The 24,399-nt window shown below is 39.8% G+C and overlaps 1 protein-coding gene across 4 annotated transcripts in view; it reads left to right on the forward strand.

Moving 5' to 3' along the window:
- LOC126469661 (protein-associating with the carboxyl-terminal domain of ezrin) overlaps nt 1–24,399 on the forward strand; it is a 74,609-nt gene that overhangs the window by 42,375 nt on the left and 7,835 nt on the right. For all 4 annotated transcript variants that reach the window (XM_050096797.1, XM_050096799.1, XM_050096800.1 and 1 more), the window contains exons 9-10: nt 20,178–20,318; nt 21,895–22,053. In XM_050096797.1, the coding sequence (XP_049952754.1) occupies nt 20,178–20,318; nt 21,895–22,053 (300 nt within the window). The remainder of the gene's footprint in view (nt 1–20,177; nt 20,319–21,894; nt 22,054–24,399) is intronic.

Below are 24,399 nucleotides of genomic sequence, written 5' to 3' on the forward strand. Positions count from 1 at the left end.
GGGCCCAGATCAGCCATTTATGCCATTATTTAAAGTTTTACAGATACATTTCTGTTTGATTTGTGTGAAAGCTTAGCTGTTCTTGTAGCTATATGGTGTGTGTATTAATTTAAACCACTGACTTTTGCTATTTGTGTGTTCACACTACTTAAGTGTTCTTGCTGTTGCCTAAAAACATATGCTCTGAATATATGTTGTCAGTGTCTGGTGCAATCATGTGACGTGAGCTGTGATTGGTTGACAGAAGCATATCACATAGTGTAAATTCAATTTCAGTGCTTTGGAAGCCACCATGTTCTATTCGCTGGAATTTGTATTTCTACTTTTGTAATATGAAAATATGCAGTGTACATATTGCCACACATCAAATATCTTTCCAAAACACACTGTTTTTTGCTGTATTTTGTTTAGTAAAGTGGTGGGGAGTTCTACGCCAGTGTGTAAAATCTTCACCGTTCAAAGGATTGATAAGTCTTACAACTCCAGGGGAAAGTATATTGTCACTTAACATGTCCTACAGAACATAAGAACACATCTCAGTATTAACAGTATTGGGGGTCACATCTGTTTGTCACAAACCAATGTAAAATTACTCGTGAGGTGATACAGTGGGTAATGCACTAGGCTTGCATTTGAGAGAACTGGAATTCGGATCCCCATTTGGCTATCCAAATTTATGTTGTCCATGTTTCTAAAGTGCCTTTAAGGATGACATGCTCAATTTCCTTCCCTTCATTGCAATAACTGAATTACTTGTACATCTCTAATGACATCATTGGGGATGGGATGTCTAATGCTAATTTTCCTGTTTTCTTTCAGTGTAATATATGTCTGTTGTGTGTGATTTTCAAATAGGCGTATGGAACAGTTAGAGGAAGTTTTACCGAGCGAGGTGTCACAGTGGTTAGCACACTGGACTCGCATTCAGGAAGACGACGGTTCAATCCAGCGTCCGGCCATCCTGATTTAGGTTTTCCATGATTTCCTTAAATCATTTCAGGCAAATGCCAGGATGGTTCCTTTCACAGGACATGGCCGACTTCCTTCCCCGTCCTTCCCTAATCTGACGAGACCGATGACCTCACTGTTTGGTCTCTTCCCCCAAATCATTCCAATTAGAGGAAGTTTTGTCCTGTGTGTCAGTGAAGTTGTAATTTTGCTCTATCTGAAACTAGATGATTAATCAGTTCATGCTTATACTTTCTTGTGAAATAATTTTATGTAAGACATTTCATAGTGTTAACAACTATATTAACTAAAAAGATCAGAAGACAGTGCTCAGAGCACCAGTTCCGCAACTGAGTAAACAAACTATATGGCACAGAATTTAAGATAAAAGTAACTGTAGTTGTGTTTTCCAATACAAATTGTTTGAACCCACAGTGATGGGGGGGTGGGGGGGAACAGGACATATACTCAACGGCTGAGGCAGCTCATTTGCAGACAAGCCATAGGTGTCAATGGAGACAAATGAAGGAAGAGGGAATTAAATTATTATGAAATATGAGGTGTTTTAATACCATAATGAATGTTCAATATCCACATACCTTCCAGTTGTATAGAGGCTGGTCGCACTGATGCCTGTTGTAGGTACATCTGTGTTAATAGCGATACATAGACAGTGTTCATAGGGAAGAATGATTGTTTGAAGCATGCTTTATACACAAGTTTGTTCCGTTATATATCCTACATTTGAGCAGTTGAAGATTTCTTGATCTGAAGTTCTGTATTTAAATTATCACATAAATTGCATCCACATAGTAGGCCATATTTTGCCGATAATAAACATTGTCTAATATCAAGTGACACTTGTGATATGTAGTAATGAAAACTTACATTTTATTATGAATAAGTTAATTAGCAGATACTGCAGTTCTGCTACCACATCTTACTATGGCAACGGTGAACCATCCATTTCCATGTGAGAAGGTATCGTTTATGTCCAAACTAAAATTAAGGGAACATCCAAGAAATACACAGGGTCCATCGATGAGGGCGTGGGCTGCACCACTCTTCACTGGAATGTGATTGTTCTTGTCTCCTGACGTTGTTGTTAGTTCGATGTTTTCTATATTTTTTTACATGATATTAAAGATCTGAAGCTCTAACCTGTAGACCTAATTTTTGTGGCTTGTAAACAACAATTCATGCAGTATAAAGTGTGTTAAGGGACTTAGTTCTGTTTTTAAGTGTTTAAGCTGTGTTGCAATGTGTGATAAGTGTGGGTGTTGGTGCAGGGTAGTCCAACAAGGTGGTACGTGAAGATTGTGGGTTAGTGTTCGGTTGGGGCAATTGTAGTGGGAGGGGGGTGGGGTTGGGGAAGACCATGAGAACTAGGTACAGGTAACTAATAATAGGCGAAAGGGAAACAGCTCTTCAGCTTCCTCAATTATTTTTGAGCTTACAGTCTCTAATAAGTTTGACTTATTACCTGAAATAGGAGGGGAAGGGCCTCATACAGTTGCAGGTCACAGTAGGGTGTAGCAGACTTTTTAGAAAAGAAACTGAGTGTAGATAGATACCAAAAGAGATAAGGAAGAAGAGTCTTGCTGCTAGGTAGTAACAATAGCAGGGATGTAGGGCAGATGGTATGAGACAAATTAGGAATAGAAGATGCATTAAAAATACTGAAAGGTCATTTCCCAAACTCCATAGAGCAGATAGATATAACCTCTATAACAGTACAGGAAGTAAGAAAAACCATTATTTCTTTAAAAGCAAAAAATTCAGCTGGTGTTGATGACATTTCTAGCAAATTGGTAAAAGCCTGCTGCAACAAGTTCAGTGAAGTCAGAGCTCATATATTCAATGTCTCTCTCAAACAAGGTATCTTCCCTGAAAGGATGAAATATACTATTATAAAGCCCCTCTACAAAAGGGGCAATGCCTCAGATGTTACAAACTATCAGCCTCTCTCTCTTTTGACTACATTTTCTAAAGTTCTCTAAAAGCTAATGTATACCAGAATAGTCGGCCACCTAGAAAAACATGCAATAATTAGTAAAAACCAGTTTGGATTCAGAGAAGGTATCTCCACAACCGAAGCAATATTTTAGTTTATGAATAACATTTTGGAATGCCTCAACAAAAAGACATTGCCTGTGAGCATATTTTGCAATCTGTCTAAAGCCTTTGTGTTAGTCATAGAATACTTACAGAGAAAGCATACCACTATGGACTCCGAGGAAAAATGGGCAACTGGCTCAAATCCTACCTACAGGGCAGACAACAGAAAACAGTGCTAGATGGTAACAATAGTCACATAGGAGGAGTAGAGTCTGACTGGGGAACAGTAAAATATGGAGTTCCACAAGGTTCTATCCTTGGTCCCCTGCTCGCTCTCTCTCTCTCTCTCTCTCTCTCTCTCTCTCTCTCTCTCTCTCTCTCATATATATATATATATATCAGTGTCCTCAAATATACCATTGTCCTCAAACAGAGCAAGCAACTTTACAATGTTTACAGATGACACAAGTATTGTGATAACCAGTAAGATACCCTCTGATCTAGAATTAAATGCCGGCCATTTACTTGAGGATGTTCTGAACTGGTTCACAGTAAATTCTTTATCAATAAACCTAAGCAAAACTATTATATTCATTTCCATTCTGGTCGCAAAAGTCCACAGGAAATAAACATTATACTTGAGAGCCAGAGAGCAGATTGTTTGAAATCAGGCTTAATTGGGAACAACACATCCACCAAACCCTGAAAAAGACTCAGCTCAGCAACATTCGCCATTCGTTTCATTCACTTATGTGTTATGGAATAATCTTCTGGGGCAATTCACCACTATCGAAAAAGGTTTTTACAAGTCAGAAAAAGGTTGTCCGAATTGTGTGTGGAGTGTCTCCAAGAATCTCACGTCGCAATCTTTTTAAGCAAATAAGGATCCTAACCACTACTTCACAATATATCTTTTCAACCATGGCACTCATGCTTCACAATCCTTCTCAATATGAAACATGAAACAAATGAAATGTACCATCACCATAACACAAGGAGGCAATGTGACATGCACTGTGACCTGAAAAATCTGTCCCTGGTGCAAAAAGGTGTGAAATAAACAAGCACAAAAATCTTCAATGCACTTCCAAGTAATATAAAGTGTCTACGAGATAAAAAAGTACTGCTCAAAAATAAGCTAAAGGAGTTCTTGCTTGAAAAAAGCTTCTATTCTCTAGAAGAATTCTATAGCAGAGATAGCTAGTTTTATTTCCCAAATACTATTGTATATTCCTGCCTCAGTATATCTTGCTGTGTTAATCAGATTAATTGGTGATCTGTAAAAAATTGAGATTAATTGGTGATCTGTAAAAAATTGCTTGGACAAAATCAGAGTGTTGTATGTGGAACTCTGCTTGTGGGTGTAATTATATCCTACCAATTGGGTTTCTAACTTGTATTATTAATGTTTGTTTATTGTCCTTATGTAAACTAATGTAATAATGAACTAAATGTTTTTGACTCCTGCATCCATGCGTTAACACGCAGAACTGGATCTACGGAATACGTATTGCAATAAATAAATAAATAGGGTACCAAATAACAAGTATTGTGTAGCCAAGTGACAGAGGACATAGGGAATTAGTGCAAAGGCTTTGGCAGTAGGTGAAATAGGGAACAGTGTGGCTAAAGGCAGAAATTACAGGATTAGTGGTGACCTGGATGAAATTGAAGTAGAAATCATACACACAGGTGTGAATTTTGTGGAGGTCTTAATGGCACCATGACTGGTCTTGGGTTAACACTGCTGTGAGCCATGTGACCACTGAGTTGAGCAGACTGCTGCTAACTGAAATGAATTCTCATAAGAGTACTGTGCCTGTTGCTACAGTTGGAAGATGGTGATGTTCTAGACATGTCCTAGAGAGGGAAAGACAGGTTGCTTGAGCTTCTTGCAGAGTGTGTACAGGGAGCCAGCTTCACACAAAGCAAGATTCCTGTGGTTACTGGTGTCTGAGGGTACTATTTTTAGCTTAGGATTGGGATTTGGCACCCTGTTGCTAAATAAACTAAAATAACAGAAGAGCTGCACAAAATGCTCAAGAATAAACAGAAAAATGTTAGCTTATTTCAATCAGAATATTAGAGGATTGAGGAATAAGGTAGAAGAGTTTCTTGTCTGAAAAGATAGAGGGGTCCTGTGCCTACCTGGGCACCATATAACTACAAGATTCGAGAAGTTAAATGTAAAACTAACATTTTATTCATGTAGAACTAATATGGGAAAAAGAATTGTTGTTGTATTTAAGACAGAACACAAGTTCAAAAGCATTGAAACAAGTAGATTTTGTAGCTATCAGCATACAGAAGTTTATTTATTTATCATATGATGATTCAGAGCTTGGATCAAATACATAATTTTAAGAGTATACAATGTAAGAAATGACAAACAAAATACATGTACAGAATCAAATGTTCAAAGTATTATGCTAAATTACCTACACATTACAGAAGTTCTTAGATTTTTAAGTCCAATCTGTTGATCCAGTTGAGCCCTTCAGGTGATGATGGTGGATGTCATTTGTTGATCCCCCAAAGGCTCATTTCGGGCATTCACCAACAATGTGATTAATTGTTTGCAGGGCAGCTCCACAGTCACAATCTGGAGATGTTGCCCAGCCCCATTTGTGCTTTAGATATCCGCAGTTCATTTGTCCTGTTGGGATGCGGTTGATGGTTCTCCACTGCCATCTGGGGACTGTGAAACCTGGAACTCGCATGGAAAGCTTTTCAACCAGATGACCGTTGAACACTGACGATGCTTCCCACTGACTGCTCCATACTTCGTTGATGTTAAAGTCGGAGGCTTCAAGATGTCGTGCAGGTCGCCAAGGTGGTTTTCTTGACTTCAGACGCTGATGTTCTGCTATTAATATATCGCTGTGTACAGGTAGCTGGGGGTTCTTCTGAATGTTTCTTCAGGAGAGCATCTGATCTTCGTAGAGCTGGAGGTTGGATGTTACTTAAAACTGGTAGCCATGCAGTTTGAGTGCTACGTATGCAGCCTGTGATAAGTCTTATTGTCTGGTTGAGTTGCGCATCTATCTTGCTACAGTGAGCACTGTTCATGCAAGTTGGACAACAGTATTCAGTGACAGAGTATGATAGTGCAAAGCAGTTGATCTCAGGGTTTGAGCGCTGCAACTCCAGGAGGTACCAGCAAGCTTCTTACTGATATTATTACAGGTCTTCACTTTTGCGGCCACATTGGAGAGATGTTGTCGGAAAGTTAGGTACCTATCGAGTGTTATTCCGAGGTACTTCGGTGTGCTGCAGTACTTCAAGGTTTGGCCTCGGAGTTTAACTTCTGGTTTATAGTCAGAGTGTCTGTTCTGTAGGTGGAATACTGAAGTAACAGTTTCCTGGGGGTTTAGGCGGAGGCACCATTTCCTGAAGTATGTGTCCAGGATTTCCCCCCTCAGGGGGCTCAGCATTTAGTTGCTGGGTACGGGCTTGGCGACCCCGGGGTCCCTGAGCTGGGGACTGAGAAGCGCCACCAGTTCTCAATACCGTAAGCTCTGAGCGTGCTTCAACAACCACCGTAAGGCGCGACGGTGGAATGTTGTACGGTACAGAGCCCGGGGATCTTGGCTTAACTGCCTGGGTCGCGAGGATGGTATAAACCTTTATAAGAAACCCCTCAATCTCAAGGTGTGCTGCGCGCCGAGGAGACGCATGGCTGTTGAGGTAGAACAGTTGCTAGCGGGCGACCTCTGGGGAACCTGCCCCCCCCCCCCCCCCACCCCCCCGTTTGTATTAGGCTTACCTAGGCAAGCGGGACTCTGTCTGGGTGGACATTCCTTCCCCTAGCTGCTCTTGGGACCACCATGAAACGAAATAAGAGTAGTGCGCAAGCACGAGTCCCTAAGAAAGGAAAGTTTAATGCTTTACAGTATGACCCCCAATCGTTCCCTTCCCTGTCCACACCAGGGGAGGAACGGCAGTCCAAATTACCTGGTGCGACGTATTCTCCTCGATTTATGGTTTGCAGCCAAACAGATGGGGACTAATTTCTGACCACAAAGCCTCAGTTTTTTGTGGAAAATTTAAAGGACAAGTTTGGAGAAGTTGAGGGCCTGTCTAAAATGAGGTCTGGAGTAGTCCTCATACAGACAGCATCCCCAGCACAGTCACGGGCATTGCTTGTTTGTGACAAGCTTGGTGATGTTGCAGTCTCCATTACACCTCATAAGAGCCTCAATATGGTTCAGGGACTTATTTTTCATCGTGACCTGTTGTTGCAGTCTGATGACGAGCTCCGTGCAAATCTGGAATGCCGCGGTTTCCACTTTGTTTGACGTGTCTTCAGAGGACCTAAAGATAGTAGGGTCACCACCGGCATCTTCATCTTGGCTTTCGAGGGAGACACCCTGCCCGAGAAGGTCGAGGTGATGCGATATCGATGTGATGTTAAGCCTTACGTCCCTCCTCCCATGCGCTGCTTTAAGTGCTGGAGGTTTGGGCATATGTCATCGAGATGTGACGCCAACCCTACTGTCGGGATTGTGGACGTGCCTCCCACCCCAACGTCCCGTGTTCGCCACCCCCTGTTTGTGTCAGCAGCGGACAGAAACATTCACCTTGCTCGTCAGACTGCGTGGTTTATCAAAAAGAACGGAAGATTATAGAGTATAAGACCTTGGACAGGCTCACTTACACAGAGGCTAAACGCAAGTACGACCGACTTCACCTTGTGCGCATTTCATCAACGTTTGCTGCAGCAGCTTCGATGTTGCCATCCCTGGCGATGAGCCCCCAAGATCAGCCACTTTTTGTGGTCCCTCCAGCCCGGCCGTCTATTCCTGCCCCCCAGCTAGTTGTGGGAACACCCTCTTACGTTGCTCCCCGGTTATCAACATCGAGAGTAACAACCCCTCCTTCTTTGGGGACTTCAGTCCCCACCCCTAAGCCGGAGAAGTGTCCGCCTCCTCCGGCTCCCCTCACGTGGAAGGGATCGCTTGGTGCCCTCCCTTCCACGGTTACTGCCCCTCCAGATGTCAGCCAGTGGCTGAAACAGCCACCACCTGAGGGCCGTAGGGCTTCCAGGTCTTCCTCGGCCCATGAGCCTGGGTCGAAAAAGCCCACCCAGCCTGATAAACCAAAGGACAAACGGGACCCTACCAAAAAGAAGAAAAAGCAAAAGGAGAAGGACATAGAGACAGAAAAGGAGTTCACCACTGCACCTGCACCTGAAGATGATGTGGAGCATCTAGCGTCCCCTCAGGAGTTAGATGTTGCTCGACCTGCAGCTCCTGTGGAAGTTGATCAGGCTACATTCCAATTGGTGGCGGCGAGCGCTTCCAAGGCGTAACCTATCTCCCCCCCCCCCAGGTTCTTTCATGTCTTCACTGTCGGATACCCTTATCCTTCAATGGAATTGCCGTGGTTTTTTCCACCACTTTGCTGAGTTGAAACAGCTTTTGCGCCGCTTCCCTGCCACTTGTCTGGCCCTACAGGAAACCTGGTTTCCTGTTCGGCAGACCCCTACCCTCTGTGGCTACTATAAGAACCGCGTAGAATACGACTGGGTGTCTGACTGTTCCTAGTGCCCCAGTGCCACTTCACACGGCTCTTGAGGCTGTGGCTGTTAGAATCTGGGCAGGAATGGAGCTTACCGTCTGTTTCCTCTACCTTCCCCCGGATGAGGTTGTCCCTCTTGCTGACCTCGCTGCCTTGTTCGCCCAGCTCCCCCTGCCATTCCTCCTTTTGGGGGACTTTAATGCCCACCAGCCTTTATGGGGTGGGACCCAGATCTTGGGCCAGGGTAGGAACGTTGAGGCTCTCTTGGCACAGCAGGACATTTGCTTCCTTAACACTGGTGCTCCCACATATTTTAGCTTGACTCATGGCACATACTAGGCCATTGATCTCTCTCTTGGTAGCCCAGGTCCTCTTCCATACCTCAGTTGGAGGGTCCACGACGACCTCTGTGGTAGCGACCACTTTCCTATCCTGGTTTCTCTTCTTCAATCCCGACAAATGCTTTTGAACAAAAACAATCTCAGTTGCAATTTTTTTATTAGTAACAATTATGTGCTTCGTACTTGTAAGGCATCATCAGACGATCTGGAGACAATAGAACAAAAACTAATATGACAAACCAGTAAATAGAATCAGTAGGGTTCTGAGCTGTGCAGCCACACGTACAAGGGACAGTAATATATGCAAAAACTCGCATAAAAGTGTAGTAGGATAAGCTTAATCCTTTAGTTGCCACTGAAGGGCATTAAATAAGAATAAGAAGTGTCTGGATATAACATCCAGTCATCAACTGTCTTATCAGATACGTGAAGGACCCAAGTGGGAAATAAAAGTAGAAAAGTTAAATTAACCACGAGTTGTAACAGTAATGTGATTTGTTCACATTTTAAGTGGTCTCACATGTATCTAATAAGTTTTTAGATTGTTGACATTAAGCAGTGCAATTAGTGCAATCTGTTACATTTGAGCCTTTGTGCCATAAAGCCTTTGTCCATGATACAAGTGCGGCATATCCAGCAGCACACCTCACAGTTGGTTCTGTTCTTCTGTTTGGCAGACCTATGTAGCTGATCACATGTACGCATGGCTCTGTGCTTTGTACACCACGCTGAGCCTGCTTTAGTACACATAATGTACCTAACTGGTCTAGTACTTTACGTATTTTAGATTCCCATTTCTTCTGCCACCCACCAGTAATTGTGTTAATTTTACATTCCACTTTTAATTCCTGTGAAGATCCTTCACACATCTGGTAAGACATTTGTTGATCAGATGTTATATCCACTTGCTTCTTACTTTATTTAATACCCTTCAGCAGCAGTTGACAAATAAATGAAGCTTATCTTACTACATTTTTACATGAGTACACACACACACACACACACACATATATATATATATATATATATATATATACACACACACACACACACGTGGCTGCACAGCATAGAACCATGTCTCATTTTATTTCCCATTTTGTCATACTAATTTTTGTTTTGTTGTCTACAGATAATATGATGTGGAATTGTTAGTATCAGTCATTCCCTCAGACAATACTTCAAAAACTTTTGAGTGTGCTTGCACTGAAAACATATTTTTTTTTTTTTTTAGTTGGATGTGAGATAGTAATTCCTACCCAGAAACTTTTACAGATTACAAAAACAGAAAGTCTTCTGCAGAACAGACAGATTTATCAAGGAGAAACTGTTTCAGTTTGTTTCCAAATTTAACTTTGCTATCTGTCAGACATTTTTATATAAGTGATCAAAAATGTTGATTGCAGCATTGTGCACCCCTCTTTGTGCTGAAGAAACATTAATGAGGAGTAATGAACGCCATTTTCTCTTCTCGTATTGTAATTATGTACATACTTGTTCCTTTTGAACTGCAGTTGGTTATTTACAGCAAACTTGACGAGGGAATAAATATACTGTGAAGCAATAGTCAAAATGGCTAACTACTTAAACAAATGACTATACAATGATCATGGGTGAGCACCACATATTATTCTTATAGCACATTTTTGAGTAATGAAGACATTTTTCCTGAAAGATGAGTTACCCCTGAAGATCATTCTTTATGACATTCTTGAATGAAAACATTCAAAATGTCAACCAACTGATTTCTCTCTCCCCAAGATCTGCAATTATTTGAAATGCAAATATTGCTGAACTAAGTTGTTTTAGAAGTTCCAAAATGTATTCTTTCCACTTTAAATTCTCATCACTGTGGATACCTAAAAATTTTAGAGTTTCCAGTTTCCACCATGTCTATTATTCCCTTACCATGTGTTACACTTATCATTGTTGTCGTACCTCCAGTTGTGCCCAACTGGATATGTTGTAATGTTTCATAAGCAATAACCACTGAAGACTTCTATTATAAATAGCCAACCTTGTTCTGCCAAAGGCTTTTTAAAAGAGGGCAGAGGAGCAAACAGAGATGTAGGACACCCTCTTTACTTTGGGGTAGGAAACTGCCCATAAAAGGGAGAAGAATTAGCAGTGATTAACAGCATGAGGATGCAGAAGACAATGGAATCCATTTCATTAAATACAGTCAAACCTCGATATATCGAAGACCTGTCTCTATCAAATTTTTTCTTCATTCTGTTCTCTTGGAACCCCAAAACCTTGATACTGTGAAGAAAACCTGCCATTGTATCGAAGTTTTTGGAAGGTTTGAGAAGGGCAGATTTTACCTCTATATATTGAAGTTCTATGGACAAAAACTCTTAATATCAAAATCACCTCTATATATTGAAGTCTTTCATACGGTACGTCTGTGTCTCAAATTGCACGCAAATAGGGAAATCCCAGTCCCTCTGCTCCTTGCATCGATGTGTCAGTGAGATCTGTGTCGTGGTGGAAGTTCCCTCACCCTTCGTGCAGGTGTGATTTGAGGCAGTGTTTGTTTCGATTGTTAGCTGTGTCAGCCATGAGCTCTACATGAAAATGTCTAACAGTAGCTGAAAAGCAAAAGTTAATTGCCGATGTGAAAGCAGGAGTGAAGAAAAAGAAAGACATAGTTGCAGAGTCAGGGGTTGTGGCAAGCACACTGCCAACAATAATCGAGAATGAAGACTGTGTGATTACCACAGATGAAGGGGCACTGGAAATGACGACAAAAGGACGAATTTCCAGATTTAGAAGAGTGTTTAGTGCAGCCGTTCCGACAGCAGAGGAACAATAACGTGAATTTTGGTGGACTTATTTTGAAAGAAACGGAAAATTATTTTGCAACAGCTGAGTGGGGAAAGTGCCAGTATAGATAGAAAAATTTGTGATCAGTAGAAGTCAGAATTGCAGAGGATCATTCAGGATTACAAACCAGGTGATGTTTTTAATGCAGATGATCTTGAATTTTTTTACAAATGTCTTTCAGACAAAACTTTGACTTTTCTAGAAGAAAAATGTCATGCGGGCAAATTAAGCATAGATCACGTTACTGTTCTGTTGGCACCAAATACGAGCAGCACAGAAAATCTCCAAGCCAAGTACGATTTAGGAGTGGGATTTAAAATTCGGCGTGAAACAACATCGATGATAAGATCCGGTGACGGCATTGATATCCTCAGTGGAAGTAAAGAAGAAATATATGATCTGTTTAATAGAATGAACAGTTCTCAGCATACAGAATACGGATTAAAAGTAAACCGAAGAAAGACGACAGTAATGAGGAGTAGCAGAAATGAGATTAGCATTAAATGTAACATCCAAATTGGTGACAATGAGGTAGCCGAAGTAAAGGATTTCTGCTACCTTCAAAGCTAAACAGCACACGATGTACAAAGTGAGGAGAACATAAGAGCTGTATCGGTAAAAGCTGAGCCTCATTTTGCTCGAGACGATCTGTGTGCTGGCATGGTGATAAATGTCGAGGAAAAACATTTGTAACAGGCAGCCACTGTGGCATCTACTGCAACCCAGTTTTATTAGCCTTCTCGAGTACTTGGGGCTCTCTTCTGTCGGCCGCCGACGAACTGGTGGGGAGCTGAGGTGTGGGAATAGCGAGGTACCGAGCGTAAACAAAATAATTTTTAAAATAAATAATTATTTATTTACAACAGAGGCCCATCTTTCAAGTATCAAAACAAGTAAACTCGATTTGCCACAACGGGCAAACTTTCGATTACAAGTATCGGCATAATTGACGGGAGCAGATAGCTGACACTTAAGGTACAATGCGTGTAGTGAAACCGTAAATGCAAACAAATTTTTGAAGGCAGCAGATTGTGCCCATCTGTGAAGCAGACGCAACAGTGCATTCGATAACTTATCAAAGCACACGAGTGAAACGTTAATGCTTGAAACTTAAAATGAATAAAAAAATTACACACATCTGTGAAGCAGACATCAGAACCATTAATCTGAGTTTTTAAAAGAGGACACTGTGTACGTGTCCACGAAGCAGACGGAGCAGAATGCTGTAACGGAACTTAAATTTTTCAATATTCGACGAGAGCTTTACTTTAGGATTGCACGCGTTTCCTCAATTCGGAACAGATTCTAGAACATATGTATTAAACGGACACAGAAAGCTGACCAATTTTTACAGTCGAATCAGAAATTTTCTCTGGGACGGAAAGCAAAAGTGACTGTAGACATCACCTATTTTGTACCGATCCCTACGTACGGTTTACAGACGCGTATCCCGGCGAACGGAGACCTCGGCAGAATTCAGGCGGCGGAAATGAGATTCGTCAGAACTGTGCGTCGAACCGGAAAGGACACGATCGGGAACGAGGTGAATAGAAAGTAGCCAGTATTGAGGTTACTTTTAGCAGTGCCGTAAAGAAATGTGGTACGGGCACATAACAAGGATGAACAGTGAGAGACCTGCCGAAAAATATTTGGACCTGAACCTTGTAGGAAGAAGAGTGTGGAGAAGACCGAGAGAACAGGACAGAGGCTGGAGGGCCAGGTGTGGGAAAGAAGGGGGACAAGTGAGGAGTTGTCCTGCAGCAGAAGGGGTGGCGAGCACACCCGGCAAAAAGATGGTGCTGATAGAAAAGCACACACACTGGCTAGGTGAGCTGCTTAAAATATTGCGTAGTTGCACCTCGGTAATTGAGGCACTGACGTCTTGTCCAGCACCTGAACTACTTAAAGACTAAAAAAGTTGGAAAATATGCTATGGGGATTGAAATTTACCGTGCCTTTAATTACAGTACAGATATCAGCATGAATGCAACAATTTTCTTTATTATTATTTTTTTTCCGAAGACCGCCCTTCTCTTATTTAGTTTATTCTCAGCTAAAATCGATATGACACCTGCTAAACTGTTTGAGAAAGGGCCGGATAGTCGTGCAGTGTCGGAAGTAGTACTTGTGGTATATGTGAAACACCCTGTACCTCCCAGCCCACAGCAGCTATTTTCACTGAAGTTCCAGTTTTTGTCCAGTTGTACACTGAGGTATCTGACATATAAACTAAAACGTGATTTTTGTGTTCTTCAGAATGACACGGGGAAGGAATTTTCACAAGTGTAAGCTGCTGAGTGTTTGTTGAGGTGTAAGGATTGCTTGTGACTGGGTAGGATTCAGCTGAAGTCTCAGTTTCCTGGCCCATTCATAAAAAGCCTGAAGATCAGTAATATTGTTTATAGGGCCAGTTACGTTTTATGATCTGACATCCAGACACGGTCGAGGTCAACCACGTAGTCGAGTGAGAGGGTACAAGTGCCATTTCCATTATTATTATTAGCAGCTGCAGGTTTCACAAGCTATGAAAACTATTTGCTACTAATGTCACAATGCTCTGCCAGCTTTTGGCATTTAATTTACCAATTCACCATATGTAATATTTTCACATCTTCTCTTTTGTTGTCATAGTAGTATATTCTCGGTCTTCCGAGAGATCTTTTTCCTCGAGTATATTCTGTACGTACTTGGTGGGTTGTCCTTTGTCCTTTCTCCGTGGAGCTCAAAGTGCGTATCCAATTCGATGAAATCTCCTAGCTTTAATTTTATAGAGAATGTCTGGTTATCCGTATACACCGAAGAGCCAAAGAAACTGATACACCTGCCTAATATCGTGTAGGCCCCCCCACGAGCACACGGAAGTGTCGGACACGACATGGCGTGGACTCGACTAATGTCTAAATTAGTGCTGGAGGTTGGATTAGATTAGAATTGAAACTATGAATCCTGCAGGGCTGTCCATAATTTGTAAGAATATGAGGGGGTGAAGATCTCTTCTGAACAGCATGTTGCAATGCAGCCCAGCTGTGCTCAATAATGTTCGTGTCCTGCGAGTTAGGGGCCAGCAAAAGTGTTCAAACTCAGAAGAGTGTTTCTGGAACCACTCTGTAGCAATTCTGGACTCGGGTGTCACATTGTCCTGCTGGAATTGCCCAAGTCCGTCAGAATCCACAGTGGACATGAATGGGGGCAGATGATCAAACAGGATGCGTATGTATGTGTCACCTGTTAGTCATATCTAGACATATCAGGGGTCCCATATCACTCCAATTGCACATGCCCCACTTCATTACAGAGCCTCCACCAGCGTGAACAGTCCCTTGCGGACATGCGGGGTCCGTGGATTCGTGAGGTGGTCTCCGTACCCATACACGTCCATTCTCTCAATACAATTTGAAACAAGACTCGTGTGATAAGGCAACACGTTTCCAGTCAACAGTCCAATTGCAGTGTTGATAGGCCCAGGTGAGGCGTAAAGCTTTGTATCGTGCAGTCGTCAAGGGTACACGAAAGCCCGTATCGATGTTATTTCAGTGAATGTTTCACATGCTGACACTTGTTGATGGCCCAGTATTGAAATCTGCAGAGCAATTTGTGGAAGGGTTGCACTTCTGTCACACTGAACGAATTTTATTCAGTCATCATTGGTCTTGTTCTCGGAGGATCTTTTTCTGGCCACAGCGGTGTCACAGATTTGTTGTTTTACCAGATTCCTGATATTCACGGTACTCTTGTGAAAATCAGGAAAGTCCGAACTTCATCGTTACCTTGGAGATGGTGTGTCCTATCCCTCGTGTGTCCTATCCCTCGTGTGTCGACCATAACACAGTGTTCAAACTCGCTTAAATCTTGATAACCTGCCATTGTAGAAGCAGTAACCGATCTAACAACTGCGCCAGACACTTGGTGTCTTATATAGGTGTTGCCAACCACAGCACTGTATTCTGCCTGTTTACATATTTCTATATTTGAATATGCATGCCTATACCAGTTTCTTTAGCACTTCAGTGTAGGGCATAATACTTCTTTGTTTGTTAATATTCTCCAGTCCACTGCGTTCTTAACTTGAATCCTGCCAAGTATCCTCCTCAAAATTTTTCTTTTAAGGGTTCTTAAAGGGCAGCTCGTTTTGTATTATCACGTAATAGGGGAGAGAGTGTGGCAGATATGATACGCAAGTTGGGATGGAAGTTTTTTGTCGCAGCGAGATCTATTTACGAAATTTCAGTCACCAACTTCCACTTCCGAATGTGAAAATATTTTGTTGAGCCCAACCTACATAGGTAGGAATGATCATCAAAATAAAATACGAGAAATCAGAGCTCGAACAGAAAGGTTTAGGTGTTTGTTTTTCCCGCGCGCTGTTCGGGAGTGGAATGGTAGAGAGATAGTATGATTGTTGTTCGATGAACCCTCTGCCAAGCACTTAAATGTGAATTGCAGAGTAGTCATGTAGATGTAGGTGTAGATGCTCCTTCTGATTTTGTCAGTGTCGACGTCCATGTCTCATAAACTTATGACAGAGCACGTATGATAAGAGTTTTATATGCAAATCTCTGAACTTTTTGAAATAAGTTTGCTTTTTAATACTTCCAGTAAAGCAAAATAACATATATTATCTTTTTTGCGTTCTTCCATTTATTTCTTCTGTAACACTGTTTTGTAGTTAGCAGGGTTCGAAAATAAGTGAAGTGAGTTACTGTTTTGATTTTCTCTGCACCAATTTTAAAGTTATGATCTGCTTTAGTTTGCCTTGAGGCGCACTATTGTTTTGTCCCTCTATAGTGATGTTTGTATTATTTTCCTTATGTTATGATGAAAACCTGCTAAATGTGGATACTATTATAACCCATAATAGAGAATCATAAGTTTTTTTTAAATTTTGCAGTTATTATGTTCAAATCGATAATGTTGAAAGACTTACTGAAATTGAGTGGCACATACAGTGCTTTTTGTCAACCCAGAGCAAGTTTTGTTTTATTTATCAGTTGTTGCACTGTGATGTTTCTGAAAACCTGATTGATTGATAGTAAATGTCTCACTCATCCACAAGTATTTATTCATTGTACAAAGGTATCTTTGACAATGCTGCAAGAATAGGTATTGATTTAGTATTGGAGGGATGTTTAAGAATGCCTTTCCTTGGTAGGGGTCTTATTGAGTTATGTTTAAAAGCATATGGGAATTTACTCTCTGTTGCAAGGTCAAAGATTCATTCTGCAAATAATCCCTAGGTTACAGCTAAGCCATTTCTCTGTAATGTTCTTTCTTTTAGTCGTGCTAGCTCAGTTTCTGTGAACTTAGGATAGTAGGAGAAAGGTGTTGACAGAACTGGAACACCGTGGGTATTTCATGAGCTTAGAGTTAATACCTCGGTTAATAAGAGTACTACCCACAAATGGCAAGGTTCCAGTTTCGAGTCCTAGTCCAGCACAGTGTTTTATTCTGCAGACTGAGAGATTCATTCTGGTGACAATTTAATAATAGGTCTGGTAGGTATTTAGTCCATTTTAAGTACATTCATCCCACTACTTTGAGAAATGGGGGTTGTTTATCATGCTGTTCCATCCCTGAAACTAAAGCCATCCATCTCTTTTCAGCTTAGTCAGAACGTTTTCCTGTCTACATTAGGTGATATAATTAGTGCAGCTTTCTTCATTTCACTTGCCAATTTCAATGTGAATCAGTCTTTTGGTAAATCACAAATGCTATTAAAGCCTCTATTTGACAAACAGATGTGATTCATTGTCAGGTGCTTTGAACAAGTAAAAAAATCCTAATGTAATCCTGCTTTTTAAAACATTAAGTGCTTTGAGTGAAAATGTAAATGGCATTTTCATGTGAGCAACCTATTTCATGCCCACACTGTGATTTACAAAGAATATTATCACCAGAGCGTGGCATTATTCTAGATAATATTATACTGAATTTTCAACAAGAAAACTGTGTGCAAACTGTTTTAGGAAGTAAAACTTTTGTAGATATAACATTGTTAAAGAAGTGTGTTACTTTGTCAGTTGCATTATTTCATGAGCAAAAAGATTAACAGTCTGGTAAAAAAGGGATTATAGAAATTTTTCTCAAGGGCTACTGCAGTTAGTTTGTGATGTGAAAGTAGAGTATAAATATGTATCGGCATACCTAATTAGGTGGGGCTTCAATAAGACTAATATATTTCAAGGTTACAGTCTGATTTCCATGTTGTTACTATTTTTGTTACAGGATAGAAAGCATTAGTCAAAGTAAGGAGAGGCACAACTCATCTACTGATAATTGATGTGCAACACACAGTCACAAGTAACAGCACAAGAACTTGACTACCTCCTGAGCTTGCAGGTTTTTTTTTTTTAGTGGAAGTGGACACAGGCAAACAAAGCCACACACACGCATTAATGCATCTACTCACAGCAGTGGGATGAATGTACGATTCCCAGAAATTACTTCTGGCATGCGACAGGATGAATCATCACCCAAAATGAGTAGCTGCTCCTACTCCCTCTCCAGTTAACACAATGTTAATTAAGTAGATGGCAGGAGATGAAGAGAAAGAATAAGGGGAAATTATTGTTGAAAAATGAGAGGAAATGAGTGAAGGAAGCTCCTGGAAAGTAGATATACCTACGAGTTTAAAGTTAAAGGACCTCACTTTGACAGAAATAGGGAGAAACTGATGTGAGAGATAGAGACTCTTGCTGCCTGTTGGAGCAGTTCGAAAGTGAACATACTTCTACATTGCTGCCCATTAAAATTGCAACACCAGGAAGAATAGTGAATAACATAATGTTACTTATTACGTGTACGTAGTTTAGTAGGAAGGATAAACAATAAAATTTTTTGGTTATTTGGGGATGTATTGGGTGCGTAGTTTTGCATACAAGAGCTGCCACCTCTGGTAGCGACATCGACTCTAACATTGTTGTGTGCTGAGTTGAACTGAGCTTTGAAGTCTGATACATCATTCTGTGCTATTTCAAATGTATACCAGATATCATTTTTTGTAGTGGTTGGTGAGTGGTGGTGTACCAGTCTCCTAACAATCCATAACAGGACATTTTCAATGGGTGAAATATGTAGAGGACATGCTGGCCAGAGCATTGTGGGCAACATTTGGTCTGGTGTTTTCTTGTGGAAAGATAATGTCATGGAGATGTTGAAGATAAGGTCGTGGCCTTCACCCTGAAGGTGTCAGAAATGGGATCCTGATCAATGCGAGCATCGGACACAGTCTCAGTAGACCAAAATCCTGCCACTATTTATTCTGACACCTGCTGGTACGCGCTTCTCCTTCAGAGAAAAAAAAAAAAAAAAAACTATCGTTCAAATGTGCTATCTTTGAATTAGAAACCTGCTGTGCAATCTCTCCTTACAAACAGAATGTGTTTTACTTCCTTTTAAACTTGTTTGCATTTGAACTATTACTGTACTGGTACAGGCACCCCACCTGTATGAAACTGGGAGCTAATTTTTGTAGTTATCAGCATGCAGTGCTGTTTATCTGCATGATTTATGTTTTCTGTTTATGGAAGACTTGTGCATCATTAGGGAAATGAGCACTTGAAAATGAGGTATGAACTGATAAATTGTGCTGTATGTAGTACTGGTGGTATCTCAGCTTCTATGTCAGCCTGTGCAGTCTGTAAGGTGCTAAGTGTGATAAATTTTAGAGAAATATATTGAATTTACAGAAATTGGATACCTGTTACTGCCTGAGTAAGAACAATTAAGTTCAAATTTAAAGTTGTTTTTTGATTATTGTGTTCTTTTACAGAAGTGTGTAGGGAGAAAAGTCATATATTTCATAATAATTATCCATGTCTATAAATGAGTGTTCATAACCATATGGTCACTAGCTCTAAATTCTTAGATTTTTCGCCTTCCCAATTGTATTTATAAATTGTTTGTAGAGTAGAGAACAATCCAAAATGATTCTCTTACAATTCAATTTTTTATTGTATTTATATTGTGTAATTAGATTAGATTAGATTAGTACTTGTTCCATAGATCATGAATACAACACTTTGTAATGATGTGGAAAGTGTCAGGTTAATAAAAAGTGTCTATACAAGATATTACATTACAGAAAACATTACATAACACTTAATATTTTAAATTTTTTTATTTTTTTATTTTTTGTGTGTTTGGGGAAATTACCCGCTTGCTATATCAAAAAATTCATCTAATGAGTAGGAGGAGTTGCCATTAAGAAATTCTTTTAATTTCCTTTTAAATGCTATATGGCTATCTGTCAGACTTTCGATGCTATTAGGTACGTGACGAAAGACTTTTGTGACAGCATAATTTACCCCCTTGTGAGCCAAAGTTAAATCTAACCTTGAGTAGTGAAGATCATCCTTTCTCCTAGTGTTGCAGCCGTGTACACTGCTATCACTTTTGATTTCGTTCAGATTGTTAATAACAAATTTCATAAGTGTATAATTTAATACTCTTGTCCTCATACTGTAAGTTAATTAAATTATAATTTTTCAGTTGTTGGTAGGAATAAAGGATACAAATGACCTATTAGTAACGGCAACACTTTGTGCACTTGCTGAACTGGTTCCTGTACTGGGTGCAGCAGCTGTCATAGGAGGAAAACGGGCCCGGCTGTTTACTGATGGTCGGCCACTGGTGTGTATACATCAACATGTGTTAGCACTAATGTTGGAGTTAGTTAAAATCTTTTATAAAAGTTGAACAGAGAAAATTTATTGTATAATATACAGATAAAATGACTTCAAGCCACACACAATTTGATTTTATAATGGGTTTTACCTGTTTTAAGTGGACATCATCATATAATTATTGCCCTCTTAACAACATTAGAAACTTAAAAATACTGTTGAAAGAGAATAAATACTTTTTATTCTGTATAATAAGAGGTTTTTGATTGGAATGATTGCTTTTGAAAAACTGTCAACAGAGTTTTTTCTGAGACGTTCTTTGCTTATTTTCTTCTTTTGGCTCTAATTAAGCTGCAAGAAAATGAATATTTTTGTTAATAATAATAATAAGAAGAAGAAATCAGCATTTTCCCTCTGTAAAACAGTGTGCTTCTCTGATCTAAGGTTGTTCTTGACATTATATAAGTTTTCTTGACACTATTTTTATTTTCTATCCATTGCGATAATTGCAGAATCTGTGGAATATTGATTTTGAATCTGTAACATCAAAGCTCTGATTGACATAGTGCAGTGACCTTTTGTTGGCATTTGTAGTCTTGTGACCCACATGTGACAACACTACAGATAGAACTGACAAGGTATTTAGAGTAGAAATAGAACCATAAATAACTCTATTGATGCTCTACAGGAAGATTTTTGAGACATTCAAACATATTGATAGATTTTTTTTTCTAGTTGCTATGGTGCGGACACCATAAAGAGGCAGTTGGCCAGAAGCATAAACAAATGAGAACTCAGACCAGAGATCTGAGGGAGAATAATATCTGCCTCCTCTCATAGGGCAGGCACCCTACACCCATGTATTATGCTTCTTTGAAAGCAGGACTCTCACATTGTAATAGGAATTGCTAGTCATTTCTGGTGTTGTGGGAATCATACTTGAATCCTGTTATTTGCCAGAGCAGTCTCTTCACTTATTTCAGAATAAGAAAACAATAAGCACAACCCAAAGCTAAGTGGAGGATATAAAGCATTTGGTAGAGGCTGCTGCACAATTTCTTGTTGATGTTGGTGGCACTCTACTGGTATCTGAAGCAACTATGGATAGCAGACACATGTACATGTTCCTTGGTTCTAAGGTACTAGGACACATTAGACAGAATGAGATGGAAAAGGCTTGTGAAACAAACTTTTGGTTGATGAGGTCCTTCCCAAAAAAAAGAAGAAAGAAATCTTCTGTATATTATTCTTTTGCAGGCTATTTGGATGCAGAAGCCAAAAGCCAAAAATCCTTTACAAGAATTTTTAACTATATTTTTACACATCAGTATTACTGAATGGTGGGATACCACCACCTTCAGCCCATGAAATGTGTAATACAAGCCTTCAGATCTATAAAAATGAGGAATTATGTACAGTTTCTCTGGTGATATTTAAAATAGGTAAAGTACAATTTTACTTTATGCCTATTCTAAAGGAATGATGATTTACATTTGCTTAAGCTTGAACTATTCGTTCTAAGAAAAGGGTGGATAGTGTGCGTGTGAAGTGAACCTGGTTGCATTATCTTTTAATTTACACAGGTTGTGGGCCATCAGTCCAGAGCCACACAGCTACAGTGTGATCCAAATGGTATTACTAGCTGTGATGTGCAGCTTTCTGAGAGACCTTCCCCTGACGGTGGAGAAGATCATAGCTCTTCAGATGAGGAAACTGCTGTTTGGTCTGACTGGGAAAACAATGTAAGTTATACTGTGCTCTTGCAGTGTGTGTGTGTGTGTGTGTGTGTGTGTGTGTGTGTGTGTGTGTGTGTGTGTGTGTGTAGGGATGAGGGTTGTAAGTTATTTTATTTACCCATATCTCATATATAACTTAATAACTCATTTTCCTTGATTTATTTCTACGTATATAGATAATATTTTCATACTTAGCTGTTAGTACTGCAAATATTCTGTCTCCATTTTCATGTTGGAAGAATTTGTTATTTCACTGAAATTGCTTTTCTCATAAATCGTCTAAGAAAAACTACTGGCTGTGTTAGTAATATCAACATGCTGACAGGTCATGTGACCAAGGAACATTTAACTCAAAACTGAGAATTAATGATGAGAAATGCATACAATGGCACAGTCATATATTGCACTAAAAGTTCACTGCAGATTAATTCAGCTGGGCTGCACAAAACAATGGTCAATCGTGATCTTAGGTCAAAATTGCTGTAACACCATTTCTTAAAGTAAGGACTAAATACTTGTTGTACATTGGACATGTGCAAGGGGTCTTCAGAGTGGATGTTGACAATATGTATCAAAAGTTTTGTTTGTAGCTGCATACATTAACAGTGAAGGCCCCTGGGCAATGTTACTATTAAAATTGCCTATAATAAGAATTGTATGGTAAATAAAAGAAATTTTTGTGTTCTTTTTTCATTAATTTATTGACTTCCACAATTTGTCAGCAGCCTCTGAAATTGTGGGAGCTATTTCTACCACATCCTAAGTAATTTCCTTTAATAATAACATCAACTGCAGGCTGTGATTATACTTAAATTTTCTCTTACATCTCATTCATTAAGCTTGATTTTTGATGATAAAGAAATAATGAAAAATGTATACTTAATTATGAGCTATGAAAATGTTTTTCTGTCTGTCCATGAGCTACTTTATGTGAAGATTCGAAATCGCAGCACTGCCAGCTATGTTTTTTAGGTTTCATTTGTAACTTTCATTGTTATGTTTTGTACACATGATAAGGAGAAACTTTACAGGCCTGTCATAAAAATACTGTTGATAACCATAACATTTTGTTCTAATTATGTTCATACATGTTGTGTAATAACATACCGTATTTACTTGAATCTAAGCTGCACCTGAATCTAAGCCGCACCTGAAAAATAAGACTCAAAATCAAGGGGAAAAACTTCCCAAATCTAAGCCGCACCTGAAATTTGAGACTCGAAATTCAAGGGGAAAGGGCAGTTTTAGACCGCACCTCCAAATCGAAACAAAGCTAGTCCATTGTAGCGTGATACACAATTTAGGTCGAGTGGATGAAGATACAGCTACGGTAGTTTGGTTCAAGCTGTAAGCTTAGCATTTAAGCTTTACCAGGTAGCCATTGTTATGCATCAGATGCTTCGTCTGTATTTATACGGGTACCCTTCCTTTTTCACATGCTTTGTCTGGTTTGAATCGATTGCTTATTTTGCTTTGATGTGATAAGAGCCATTCTCTTTGTTATAATGCTTCGTCTGTATTTATACGGGTACCCTTCCTTTTTCACGCGCTTTGTCTGGTTTGAATCGATTGCTTATTTTGCTTTGATGTGATAAGAGCCATTCTCTTTGTTATAGGTGTTTACAACACTCTAAACTGAAAATGCACTATTGTACCTTGTCATGCGTTGTTTGTCGCATTCTGATAATGAGTGTTTACGACCTGTCGCCACTTGCGGTACGGCTTACTTTTGTGCGTGCTACCGCTGCTTACAATAAAAAAAGAGAGGAATTGTCTCATTAGTGAAACAATGACAAGAGACTGCTATTTGTTGTTACTTACACTGCTGCTTTCTGTGATAATGATCAACAAAAACCAAATAATAGACTGCTTATGATAGATGTTCTGAACGAGAGTTTAGCAAAAATGTTTCTCCGTTTGAAAATCTTTGCAGACGCCTCTTTAGTACATTAATTCTGCACAGAAATTAGTCATCTTAGATTTAAAAATCTAGTCAGTTCTCGTGCTTCATTTTTGACTGTATCACTATTCAGCATAAGAATAATACGAATATAAACATGACATGGTATGTATATTCTTCCGCGTTTGCTGTTATCTCACTCTAGTTTCGTAGTTGATTAGGCAGATAGGATTTAAATGAGATAGCAGTAAACACGAAAGAGTACGTGGCATAATGTTTACATTCGTATTATTCTTATAGTGAAGAGAATACGGCATGCGATTCATGATTCATAAAAGTTCCTATTAGCAACTGTCTCTTGTCACAGGTAGGAAAAAATTCAGAACGTAGAGTTGGCCATGTTGACATACATCACAAACAGCCTTGCCAGTCGGATTTTTGTAGTAGATTTT

The sequence above is a fragment of the Schistocerca serialis genome, chromosome 3 (assembly GCF_023864345.2).
Source record: "Schistocerca serialis cubense isolate TAMUIC-IGC-003099 chromosome 3, iqSchSeri2.2, whole genome shotgun sequence".
Classification (NCBI taxonomy): domain Eukaryota; kingdom Metazoa; phylum Arthropoda; class Insecta; order Orthoptera; family Acrididae; genus Schistocerca; species Schistocerca serialis.